Here is a 12500-nt window from a genome sequence, read left to right as displayed (position 1 = left end):
CATTTTCTTGACATAGCAACAATATAATATGTTAAAACCACCCCTAATCTTAGCTTTAAGTGTTTATATCTAAAAAACGAGCTTGGTGACCCCCATTTTTTATTATAGAAATGCAATTAGTATGCTAAGATGTAACTTTTTGTGCAGTTTAAAAACAATTGTAGGACCAGATTCAGAGCCACCTTAACTGTTTGAAATGGTAACATTTTTATCAATGTTTGGGCATTCATTTGGTACCATTATTATAGTGTCAACTGATTAATTGTGGTAGTATTGATCCATCAAAGTATATGGGCTGGAAAGTGCAACAGTTGTGTGCTTAGTGACAAACCATACTGCTTTTTAAATGTAAATGCAAAAGTTGGCACAGGAACAGTATGATCTAGATATGTCACCCTCAGTCTCACTTTCCCTTAAAGGCCAGGTTACTAAGTCCACAACTGTGAAGTGGACTATTGTTAAACAGTTACCTGCAATGAATTACCCAGGGAGGGAGATTATTCTCTCTTGAGTAGCTTCATGCTACAAATATTGTAGTATCAAGCAGGAACAAGTGCCACAAATGGACTACCTGAAAGGCCCTGATCAAATACTATTTATCCTCTTCCTCTTAGATTAATTACAAATGCAACAAAACAGTCATTTCATTTGAAATATACTTGAGCCTACAGCTCGAGTGTTCCCATTTACATGATAAAAAAACAGAAATATCATCAAGAAATCTAAAGTTAACTGGTGCCTCAGTTCTGAAAGTCTTAGGTTCTCCTTTCCCATGAGATCAAACCAAATGGTTACCAACCCAAGATGGTCAGCACCCTACTTCTGCCTATCTTCTTCCATGAGAATTCCTTACTTTAAAGGAAACAACGTCTCAGGTACAGAATTATTCCATGCACTTGGTGGTTTTTCTCAAGCCTTGAAATATGGGAAAAACTCATGATTTGGCTTGGCTAAGGAAATAACTCTTTACATCAAGCCCTCAATATGAAAAAGAAGTTCTTTGTAACAAAAAACAGATGCTTCCATGGGGGTTCCTGGCATTTGCAGATTGTTTTCTTCCATGAACATTTCTGCAATTTCTGCAAATGTGTCATAAGAGGTAGAAATGCGATTACCGCAACAGATATCCTTACCCATCAAAATAGCATCTTCATCTACGGTGTGGAGGTAACTAATTGTTTCTTGCAACTCTGGTAAGAAGAGCAAGACATCTGGGCGTCCTGGAGGAGATTCTTGATTTAAGGATGGCCTGATCCTGTGAAGATTGCAGTGTTGAGCAACCCGGTTGAGCTCTTCCTGTATCAATGGCATAAATGAAAACCGCAGACATTCTTATAATAATAATAATAATAATAATAATAATAATAATAATAATAATAATAGGCCATTTTCATTATGACGTCACACGCGCAATGGCTTGTGGTAGTTGAAGTAAAGTGGACGCGAATTACGCGCTAAAATTAAAATTATCAGCAACAACAATGGCTTCTTCTCAAGCGTGTAACAAGAAAAAAAGAATAAATTTAACGGAGAATGATGTCCCTGGGGCGTCCCTTAAAGACAAAGAGGCAGAACGTTTTCACAACGATCAGTTAAGGCGATGGTTGAAGTGCCGAGGTGCTTCAACAAGCGGAAACCGAAGCCAACTGCTGCAGAGGTAAGCGCTAAATTATAAACATTATAAAAAAATTAATTCGCTCGATGGCGAAAGATATCGCACCTAAATACTGTATTTTTGTTTTGTTTTGTTTTAATTTTTTATTTTTACAACCAGAGTAAAGAGTTATCAAGCTCTGGATTTGACAAAATCGGAGGAATTCATCTTCTGAGAATACGTCTCGAACGTGAAATGCGAACACAACCAGACGAGCTGCAAAGAATCGAGTGGCCAACAGATGGTTGGACTTTATCGTTGGAGCAAATGCCAGAATTCCAGCGTTGCTATATATTTGCCCATTTAGCCGGAGAAATTACAAAAGATTCCACCAAATTCAGACGAGGGGCTTTTAAAAGTAAGGGGGAAGGTTACGCATTGTTCAAGGCCGGCCAGGTGCAAAAAGTAAAGTTCAACGCAACATCACATCAACATGTTTGCTCTTTTGAAAGCAAGGTTAAGGCCTCGATGACTAAGAACAAGCTCTACCGAACGCAAGTCTCTCTACGAAAACAAACTGCTGGGGTGAGAAGTGGATACTGTAATTGCAAAGCTGGGGCTACTGGAAGATGTAAGCATGCAGGTGCTCTACTGTTTACGATTCTAGATTTTGTAGAAAGTGAGTTAAATCAAATCCCACCTGACACCACATGCACAGAATTGAACGACCACAACAGTGGCACAAACCTCGATCAACAGCCTGCGCTGATAATGAGGCTATACTTCTCAGTGATCTACTTGTCATAAAGCACAGTTACGAGGCTGACAAAAAGTATGACAAGAGCATTAAAAGGGCACAAAGAAAAGCTGACAAGCAATCGTTTGAAGCAGCACCATCTTTTTCAAGAAATGTTAGTAAAACCCAAATTGAGCGTTTGTGTAAAGACCTGGAGACGACCAGGGGTAAGAGGCCCATGATTATTGACCTTCAGAAAGGAAATAATTACCAGCCCAACATTACTGAGGAAATGAACAAAACTAGGTCTGCCGTACCTGCGCAATGTGCTAAGGGTCGGAGGCTTGAACCCTGAATAAGGGTAAAATATGTTGCCAGGCAACATTCAGCAGGATACACTGGGGTATATGTGGAAGAAAGAGGACTTTTTATAGATAAAACTACACCACTCCTTGCCGCAAGTATTGATGGGGAAGTCAGTGATCCCACTGCAAGACATGGTGCCATTGGAAATTTGGAAATGAAATACATCCAATTCCCCAGTAAAATTCCACAGCCTGATGGCAGAAAAGATTTGCTACATATTATTGCTGAGAACAAAAAGAATTCCTGCCTTGAAATTACCAACACTGGATTGAAGCTGAAGACTCGACATCACTATTATGCACAAATAAAAGGGGGTGTAACACTTTTACCACATTTAAGTCAAATCTCAACAGCTTTTAATAACAACTTCGTTCACACACTTTGATTTCTTTTCACACACACTCAAAACCTATCCCATCATGCATGTGGTGTACCACAGGTAGACCAACAGACACTACAACCCCTCTTTTCCTTGGATTTAGACATAGTTTACAACAGCAACATTACACGTATATCTCTTTCCGAACGTTCTGATCTTGATAAGGACAAGTTCAATTAAAACTGAATAACACGCTCATAGTTCAAAGCCTCCCTGTCAATAGAGTTCATAATCAGCAGAGTTCATAATCCTTTAAGTATCCTGGCGGTTTCCTTAACCGAGTTGGCCTCGTGGATACCTCTGGGGTCCCTGTATTGGCATTCCTATCTGCAACAACACCTTGTCCTGTGTCTTGTTGGTCCGACTCCTCGCTCCCTGTCAGGTATTCTTTACTTAAGTCACGTTTCTCTTATAGCTAACCCCTTCTGGTGACATCATAGTGACTTCATTTCCATATTTACTGGTAATTTTGTGAGGTGCTTCCCCAAAGCTTGTTGATAGCTTGTTTTCCTTCCTCTGTTTCATCAGGACTTGATCACCTGTAGCTGAGCTGTTTTCTTGAGCTCCCCTTCTTTCATCAGCATAGTCAGTTCTTAAAAATGTTTGGTGTGTAGCCAGGCATGTTAAAAATATAATAAAAAAGGTTGACACTGGCTAAAATATTGTGTTGGACGTTTCGGCAACTGCTGTTGCCTTCCTCAGCAGGGATGAAAAATGCAAAAATCTAACGGCGTCCCGATGGTACACGATGCGTATAAATATAAAATCGCACTTCAAAAGAATATTTTAAAAAATGAAATAGACAATACAAACGAAGGTCTCCAGAGCACTCTAAAATATTTTTACAAATTCTTTATGTTATTGTAAACGTTTGGAAGTGCTATATGCTCGTTTATAGCGTTCGTATCTCGTAAGGAATGCCAAGCCTCCAGAATAAGTCTTTGTCGCCATGCCGATGATCTGTCAACAATTTCGACGTTCATCAAGTCTATTTGGTGATTGTAGCGCATGTAGTGTTTGGCCAACAAAGAGTTTTCATCTAATGTTGCTATGACCTTTGAGTGCTCTTTGACGCGTGTTTTTAGCGCGCGCGATGTCTGACCGATGTAAACACAATCACAATCTTTGCATTTGATCTTATATACGATTCCTCTAGAGGCCTCCCTCTCGATTTTGTCCTTTGGTTTTTTAAGTATATTTGAGATTGTCCGAATAGGTTTATGAGCGACCTTAATGTTGAAACCTCGAAGAACCCTCGCGATTTTCTCGGAGAATCCTTTGGCATAGGGCAAAACAACCATACCGCGCTGGTCGGAATCATTTACTTCTTGTTGTCTGTTGCGTTGGCGACCATTGTAGATGAAATTGGCAGGGTAGTTATAAGCGGTAAGGGCTTTTGCTACTCTCTTCGTTTCTCGTACAGCTTCCTCTTCGGTGGACGGGATATTCTTTGCGCGATCCATGAGGGTGCGTATGACCGAGTATTTATGTTGGGGGTGGTGATGAGATTTGAAGTCAACGTAGCGGTCGGTGTGGGTAGCTTTTCTGTATACAGACACGGTGATCGAGCCATCGTTTTGTCTGGCCGTTTTTGTGTCAAGAAAGGCAATAGAACCTTCTGATTCTATCTCGATGGTAAATTTGATGTTAGTGTTGATAGAATTGAGGTGTGCGTGGAATTCATCCGCGTGTTCCCTTTTTATGCATACATGGCTGTCATCTACGTATCTCATCCACCATTTGGGAGAGTTTGGAGCCGATAACAGGGCCTTTTCTTCTACATATTCCATGACGAGATTGGCTAAGATGGCGCTGACTGGAGATCCCATCGGACAACCGAAAATTTGTTTGAAATGGTCACCTTGGAACACGAAGAAGTTATTGTCGAGGACGAACTGTAAAAGGGCAATGATATTCTGGATGGATAAATTTGTTCTTTCAGGCAGTGATTTATCAAAGTCTAGTCTTTCTTTAACAACTTTCATGGCTAGATGGGTAGGAATGCAAATAAACAGTGACACGACGTCAAAGGATACTAGGATTTCGTCGGGATCCACTGACATAGTGGGGATCTTTTCAACGAAAGATGCGCTGTTCTTAACTGTGTACTTATTGTTTTGAAGTGGTGACAAGATATTGGCGAGGTATTTGGGCAATTCGTATGTGGGAGACCCAATGGCGCTCATAATTGGTCTTAACGGGACGTTGTCTTTGTGGATTTTGGGAAGGCCATAAAATGATGCCGGTGTGGAGTTGGTACTATGAAGTTTGTGATAGAGCTTCGGTTCCAACTGTTTTTTGTCGCTGTCATGTGGGGCTGGCTGATCTTTAATCTGTAGGAGAAGTTTATTGAGGGATTTTTCGGTGCTCGATGTTGGGTTCCTTCTTTTATCTGTTATCTTCTGGTAAGTTTTATCATCGTTTAGAAGGTTGTTTACTTTCTCAGTGTAGTCGTTGGTATTCATCACTACTACGGCTCGGCCCTTATCGGCTGGCAAAATTGTAACAGACTTGTCTTTGGCAAGATCTTTGAGCGCTTTTTCCTCTTCACTAGTGATGTTTTTTCGTGGGGGAGGGCGACAACTGTTAATAGCAGAAGTGACTGAAGCTCTGACGAGGTCTTTTTCGGCGTCAGGAAGCTGATCTATGCCAGATTCGATCGAGGAAACAATTTGAGGCACTGGTAAACTCTGCGGAGTGATGGCAAAATTAAAGTTGAGGCTTAAAGCTGAATGTTCGCTTACGGATAGCGGTCTACCAGAGATGTTAACGACCCACTTATCCTTGAGGTTGGTTTCGTGCGTTGGAGGACGTGGCAAAATGTTCTGGGCCAAGCCTGCCTAAGGCTACGCATTTCGAATTGCCACACGAAAATCAAGAAACTCTCTCAGCGCTTGTCACAAACAACACACAAACTCCGAGAGATGATTTATAAAGAATCCTTCGACACCCTCCTCCTCACAATCAAACAGAGGTCACAATGGGAAGCACAACGGAGAAGGAAATGTCACAAGAAGAAACTCCAGAACATTTTGCCACGTCCTCCAACGCACGAAACCAACCTCAAAGATAAGTGGGTCGTTAACATCTCTGGTAGACCGCTATCCGTAAGCGAACATTCAGCTTTAAGCCTCAACTTTAATTTTGCCATCACTCCGCAGAGTTATGGCCTTCCCAAAATCCACAAAGACAACGTCCCGTTAAGACCAATTATGAGCGCCATTGGGTCTCCCACATACGAATTGTCCAAATACCTCGCCAATATCTTGTCACCACTTCAAAACAATAAGTACACAGTTAAGAACAGCGCATCTTTCGTTGAAAAGATCCGCACTATGTCAGTGGATCCCGACGAAATCCTAGTATCCTTTGACGTCGTGTCACTGTTTACTTGCATTCCTACCCATCTAGCCATGAAAGTTGTTAAAGAAAGACTAGACTTTGATAAATCACTGCCTGAAAGAACAAATTTATCCATCCAGAATATCATTGCCCTTTTACAGTTCGTCCTCGACAATAACTTCTTCGTGTTCCAAGGTGACCATTTCAAACAAATTTTCGGTTGTCCGATGTGATCTCCAGTCAGCGCCATCTTAGCCAATCTCGTCATGGAATATGTAGAAGAAAAGGCCCTGTTATCGGCTCCAAACTCTCCCAAATGGTGGATGAGATACGTAGATGACAGCCATGTATGCATAAAAAGGGAACACGCGGATGAATTCCACGCACACCTCAATTCTATCAACACTAACATCAAATTTACCATCGAGATAGAATCAGAAGGTTCTATTGCCTTTATTGACACAAAAACAACCAGACAAAACGATGGCTCGATCACCGTGTCTGTATACAGAAAAGCTACCCACACCGACCGCTACCTTGACTTCAAATCTCAACACCACCCCCAACATAAATACTCGGTCATACGCACCCTCATGGATCGCGCAAAGAATATCCCGTCCACCGAAGAGGAAGCTGTACGAGAAACGAAGAGAGTAGCAAAAGCCCTTACCGCTAATAACTACCCTGCCAATTTCATCTACAATGGTCGCCAACGCAACAGACAACAAGAAGTAAATGATTCCGACCAGTGCGGCATGGTTGTTTTGTCCTATGCCAAAGGATTCTCCGAGAAAATCGCGAGGATTCTTCGAGGTTTCAACATTAAGGTCGCTCATAAACCTATTCGGACAATCTAAAATATACTTAAAAAACCAAAGGACAAAATCGAGAGGGAGGCCTCTAGAGGAATCGTATATAAGATCAAATGCAAAGATTGTGATTGTGTTTACATCGGTCAGACATCGCGCACGCTAAAAACACGCGTCGAAGAGCACTCAAAGGCCATAGCAACATTAGATGAAAACTCTTTGTTGGCCAAACACCACATGCGCTACAATCACCAAATAGACTTGATGAACGTCGAAATTGTTGACAGATTATCGGCATGGCGACAAAGACTTATTCTGGAGGCTTGGCATTCCTTACGAGATACGAACGCTATAAACGAGCATATAGCACTTCCAAACGTTTACAATAACATAAAGAATTTGTAAAAATATTTTAGAGTGCTCTGGAGACCTTCGTTTGTATTGTCTATTTCATTTTTTAAAATATTCTTTTGAAGTGCGATTTTATATTTATACTCATCGTGTACCATCGGGACGCCGTTAGATTTTTGCATTTTTCATCCCTGCTGAGGAAGGCAACAGCAGTTGCCGAAACGTCCAACACAATATTTTAGCCAGTGTCAACCTTTTTTATTATATTTTTAGTCAGTTCTTCTCTGTTTCATCTCTGCATCCTTGTCTCTTGCCTGGCTGTCAGCAAATCCGGAAGTCGTCAATTCGGGAATCTTTGATCTTATCTCTCTGTTAAACAACAGTTTGGTTGGGGTAACACCAGTGGTACTATGAGGCGTGGTCCTGTAGGCTGTTAAGAATTTTCTCATCTCCACCCATAGATTCTTCTTTTCAGCTTGAGCAATCTTCAGGGCTTTGAGTAAGCTTCTATTTTGACGTTTAACTTCCCCATTTGCCTGGGGCCACAGCGGTGTGGACGTTCTGTGCTGTATGTCATTTGCTTTCAGGAATGCCCCAAATTCCTCGGACGCGAACTGTGGGCCATTGTCTGTTTTCAGCGATTTTGGCAAGCCATGTGTACAGAATATCTTCTCAAGGCTTTCGATAGCATTGGTGGAAGTTACAGACTTCATAATCTCCACTTCGAAGTAACGACTATAATAGTCCACAACGACGAACACGTACTCTCCTGAGGGTAGGGGACCCATAAAATCTGCCGCTAAATCTTGCCATGGTTGGTCTGGAAAGTCGGTGTGCCTTAAGGGCTCGGGCGGTGTGGGCAGTCCAACCAACTGACAGCCATGGCAGGTCTTGCACTTGTCTTCAACTTGCTTATCGATCCCCGCCCACCACACTTTGGTGCGGAGTGTCTGTTTGGTTTTTACTAGGCCTTGGGGTCCTTCATGTGCTAAATTGAGCACTCTTTCACGTAGTTTGTGAGGGATCAACAATCTTATCCCCCTTAGGACTACAATCATGGACAAAAGTGTTGGGAAGGTGACTTCATTTTACAGATACCCCCCTCCCCCTTTTCAATGTTGGATTTTCCAGGGGAAAAAAATGGTGACTTTTGTTACCTGAAGAACTCCAACATTGAATATGGGGGAGGGGGGCCACAAGAGCATGGTATTTCCCAAATATTTCAGCCAATAGTTAGAAAAATCGAATTAGGTGTGAAGTGAGCTGATGCGCGCAACCTTCCCAACAACTTTTGACCACGATTGTCTGAAAAAGGTCGAAGCGCAATAACTGCGATTTTATACACGTGGTTTCATTCCTTTAACAGAACCTCGAAGAAGTGGCAAAATATTGGCATTTCGATATGTTTCGTTCAAGTTATTACTGAAATCAAGCTCAAATAACGTCTTCATATTTTCTTTTTGATAATCTCGCAAATAGTTACGTGGGATGTTTACGAAATGAATAAGAAAAATTCCCGGTGAGCTGTACCATATATCTTTTCGCTGTTGTTAGATATTCAATATTTCCCATAAATACGCGATAGATTTTGCTAGGATAGGTCGTAAGTGGCTTTTCATATATTATTAAACCCTGTGTGTAGCCTCGAGTGTAGGATGTTTCGTGTAAGTCTACATAAAGAGCGCAGATGTATATTTCATGCTGTCCTACATGATGTAGGAGCGCGTAAAAGCGGGCAGGCCATGTTGGATTATTAAATGTATTTTGTTGTGGTTTAATCCGTGTCCATCGAGTCGTATCTTCTTCGGGGATTCTACAACTGGCGACGAGGATGGTTCTCAAGGTGTAAGGAATACTTTTTAGCGAAGATGAATTTCAAAGATTTGGAAATTGGAGGAATTCGACCGTTTGATGTCAACAGTGATCCGAGTAGCGTGGGTACAGAATGGAAAAGATGGCTTCGAAGTTTTCAGTTATATGCTGATGGAAAAGGTCTGATTATCGTTCCAGACAAGGATGACAACAAAGTGCAAAGACGGGCGCTTCTTCTTCATTGTGCAGGATCGGATGTTCAAGATATTTTTGATGTTTTGCCAAACACTGGTGGTGCAAAGGATTACCAGAAGGCTGAAGATGCCTTAACAGCACATTTCGTAACTCAAATTAACATTCCCTATGAGCGGCATTTGTTCAGAGAAATGGTACAGGAAGAAAATGAAACGGTTGACCAATATGCAGTGCGATTGAGGCGGAAAGCCAGCAGTGTGATTACGGAGATCAAATGGAGGCCCAAATTCGAGATCAAATAGTTTCGAAGTGTAGATCTAACGAGCTGCGCCGTAAACTTCTGGAAAAAGGTCAGGCCCTCACTCTTCAGAATCTACAAGAAATTGCACGTAATTACGAAGCAGTCCGGAGGCAAACACAAAGTATGAATTTCTCCACTGAGCCAGTCAATCGAGTCCGTGAGAGCTTGCCTGGGAGGAGCAATAGAAAGTTCAGCACACAGTCAAGTAGTGAGTGTTATCGATGTGGAAGAAGGGGTCATTTTGCCAGAGATCTCCAGTGCCCAGCAAGAGGAAAAACGTGCACAAAATGCTCACAGGTTGGACATTTTGCAAATGTATGCAAAACAAAATTCCTAGCTACTCCTGGAAAATCGGATGTACGGTATATGCAGGAGGATGCCTGTGGTGATGACGATGATGACGAGTATGTGTTTGCAATTGCTGGTAGGGATCATGGAGGAAAGGTAGTAGTCAACATTGGAGGTGTCCCAGTGGAGATGATCATCGATTCTGGCGCGAGTGCGAATGTCATTAGTCAAGCCTCGTGGGAACAACTGAAGAAATTCCATATCAGGTGTGTCTCACAGCACAACACAAAGAAGCTGTACGCCTATGGAGCAGTTAGCCTGCTTGAAGTTATTGGTACATTTACGGCGGATATCACAATGGAAAACAAGGGTGTGTCAGCTGAAGTCACAGTTGTCAGGGGTCAAGGGGAGTCACTTCTAGGAAGAGAAACGGCCACTGAGTTAGGAGTCCTGAAGTTGAACATTCCAGTTAACAGTGTGGTCAATTACAGTGAGCTAATGACTAGATACAAAGATGTGTTCACAGGAATTGGCAAATTGAAAGACTTTCAACTGAACTTACATATTGATCAGCAAGTCCAGCCGGTAGCACAACCATTACGACGGCCAGCATTTAGCTTGAGAGAGAAGATTGAAAAGAAACTTGATGAACTTCTCCAGGAAGATATTATTGAGAAAGTTGAAGGTCCAACGCCATGGGTAAACCCTGTTGTGGTGGTGCCCAAGCCCAACGGTGATGTGAGATTGTGTGTAGACATGCGGTGTGCCAATAAAGCCATTATTCGCGAGAGGCATCCAATCCCCACAATTGACGAAGTTTTGGAGGATATGCAAGAAGGTAGTGTCTTCAGCAAATTGGATCTGAAGTGGGGCTACCATCAAATTGAGCTCAGCGAGGAGTCACGTGGCATTACAACCTTTGTAACACACAAGGGCCTGTTTAGATATAAGCGGCTGATGTTTGGCATCACGTCTGCACCAGAGAAATATCAGCAAGTAATTCAACAAGTATTGCAAGATTGCAGTGGAACAGCAAACATTTCAGATGACATCATCATTTATGGTCCTAACACAGCTGAGCATGACAAGCGATTGGAAAAAGTGTTGACCAGGTTGAGGGACAGGGGTCTTACTCTCAATAAGGAGAAATGTGTATTTCATATGCCGAAGCTCACATTTATGGGCCTGGTACTATCTCGTCAAGGCATTGGTCCAACTGAAGAAAAAGTCAAAGCAGTTAATGAGGCTTGTGAACCACAGAGTGTGTCAGAGGTTAAAAGTTTTCTTGGCCTAGTTAATTTCAATGCGAGATTCATCCCGGACCTTGCAACTGTGGCAGAACCACTGAGGAGGCTGACAAAGAAAGGAGAGCCGTTTGTGTTTGGTCCAGAGCAGCAGGCAGCCTTTGCAGAATTGAAACGGAGGTTAACTCAGGCAGAGACTTTAGGCTATTTGGACCGCAGTGCAAAGACGAAGATTATTGCTGATGCAAGCCCAGTGGGTCTGGGGGCAGTCTTGGTTCAAGAGCACAAAGTTGTGGGCGGACTATGTAATCCTGAACCTCTTCATATGACTGAATTGCCTCAAGGGCCCTGGCAGGATATCGCGATTGATTTCATGGGCCCACTACCATCAGGGGACTATGTCTTCGCGGTGACCGACTACTACAGTAGATATGTAGAAATTAGTATTTCAAAGAGAAACACAGCAGAGGTGGCCATCAACAGCCTAAAGAAGATGTTTGCAACTCATGGATTGCCATACACAGTGACGAGTGACAATGGTCCCCATTTTGTGGCAGAAGCCTTTAAAACGTTCTTAAAGGACAATGGAATTAAGCACAGGAAGACAACCCCGCTGTGGCCCCAAGCAAATGGAGAGATTGAACGTCAGAACAGGTCACTTCTTAAAAGAATGCAGATTGCGCAAGTGGAAGGAAAGGACTGGAAAGAGGCCGTACAGACGTATTTAGTTGCCTATCGAAATACTCCCCATCCAAGTACAGGAGTGTGCCCATCAGAGTTGTTGTTCGGAAGGACATTGCGCACAAAGCTTCCAGGTTTGAGGCAGGCTGCAAAACTAGATGAAGAAGTAAGGGATCGAGACCAAGAAAAGAAAATAAAAATGAAGGAATACTCTGACAGAACGCGTAAGGCTGAAGAAAGCAATCTGATGGCTGGAGAGAAAGTACTGTTAAAGCAACCTCGAGCAAACAAGTGGACCACCCAGTTTGAGAGCCAGCCATACGAGCTAATTGACAAGTGCGGTAACAGTGTTGTGATCAAGTCGCCTGAGGGGGCCCAGTATAAAAGAAATACCACTCATGT

At 42.5% G+C, this 12500-nt stretch overlaps 2 protein-coding genes across 2 annotated transcripts; one reads left to right on the top strand and one right to left on the bottom strand.

Moving 5' to 3' along the window:
- Positions 1–3917: 3917 nt before the first annotated feature.
- LOC138005343 (uncharacterized) lies at positions 3918–6667 on the bottom strand. The gene is made up of 2 exons (XM_068851591.1): positions 6479–6667; positions 3918–5765 (listed from the first exon to the last, which is right to left on the bottom strand). Exons 1-2 carry the CDS (start codon positions 6665–6667, stop codon positions 3918–3920), a joined length of 2037 nt encoding a protein of 678 aa, XP_068707692.1.
- Positions 6668–6683: 16 nt separating this feature from the next.
- LOC138005342 (uncharacterized) lies at positions 6684–7274 on the top strand. The gene has a single exon (XM_068851590.1). It carries the CDS (start codon positions 6684–6686, stop codon positions 7272–7274), a length of 591 nt encoding a protein of 196 aa, XP_068707691.1.
- Positions 7275–12500: the final 5226 nt, after the last annotated feature.

The sequence above is a fragment of the Montipora foliosa genome, chromosome 6 (genome assembly GCF_036669935.1).
Source record: "Montipora foliosa isolate CH-2021 chromosome 6, ASM3666993v2, whole genome shotgun sequence".
In the NCBI taxonomy this organism is placed as follows: domain Eukaryota; kingdom Metazoa; phylum Cnidaria; class Anthozoa; order Scleractinia; family Acroporidae; genus Montipora; species Montipora foliosa.
Note: the sequence above shows the minus strand (reverse complement) of the source record. Positions and strands in the feature narration are given on the sequence as shown.

Bases quoted from the DNA above. Each gene is read 5' to 3' on its own strand.
- LOC138005343 (XM_068851591.1), bottom strand. From the start codon at position 6,667: ATGGCGCTGACTGGAGATCACATCGGACAACCGAAAATTTGTTTGAAA. The intron at 5,766-6,478 runs GTAGGAATGCAA...ATCACTCCGCAG, and splicing joins CAACTTTCATGGCTAGATGG to AGTTTACCAGTGCCTCAAAT.
- LOC138005342 (XM_068851590.1), top strand. From the start codon at position 6,684: ATGGAATATGTAGAAGAAAAGGCCCTGTTATCGGCTCCAAACTCTCCC.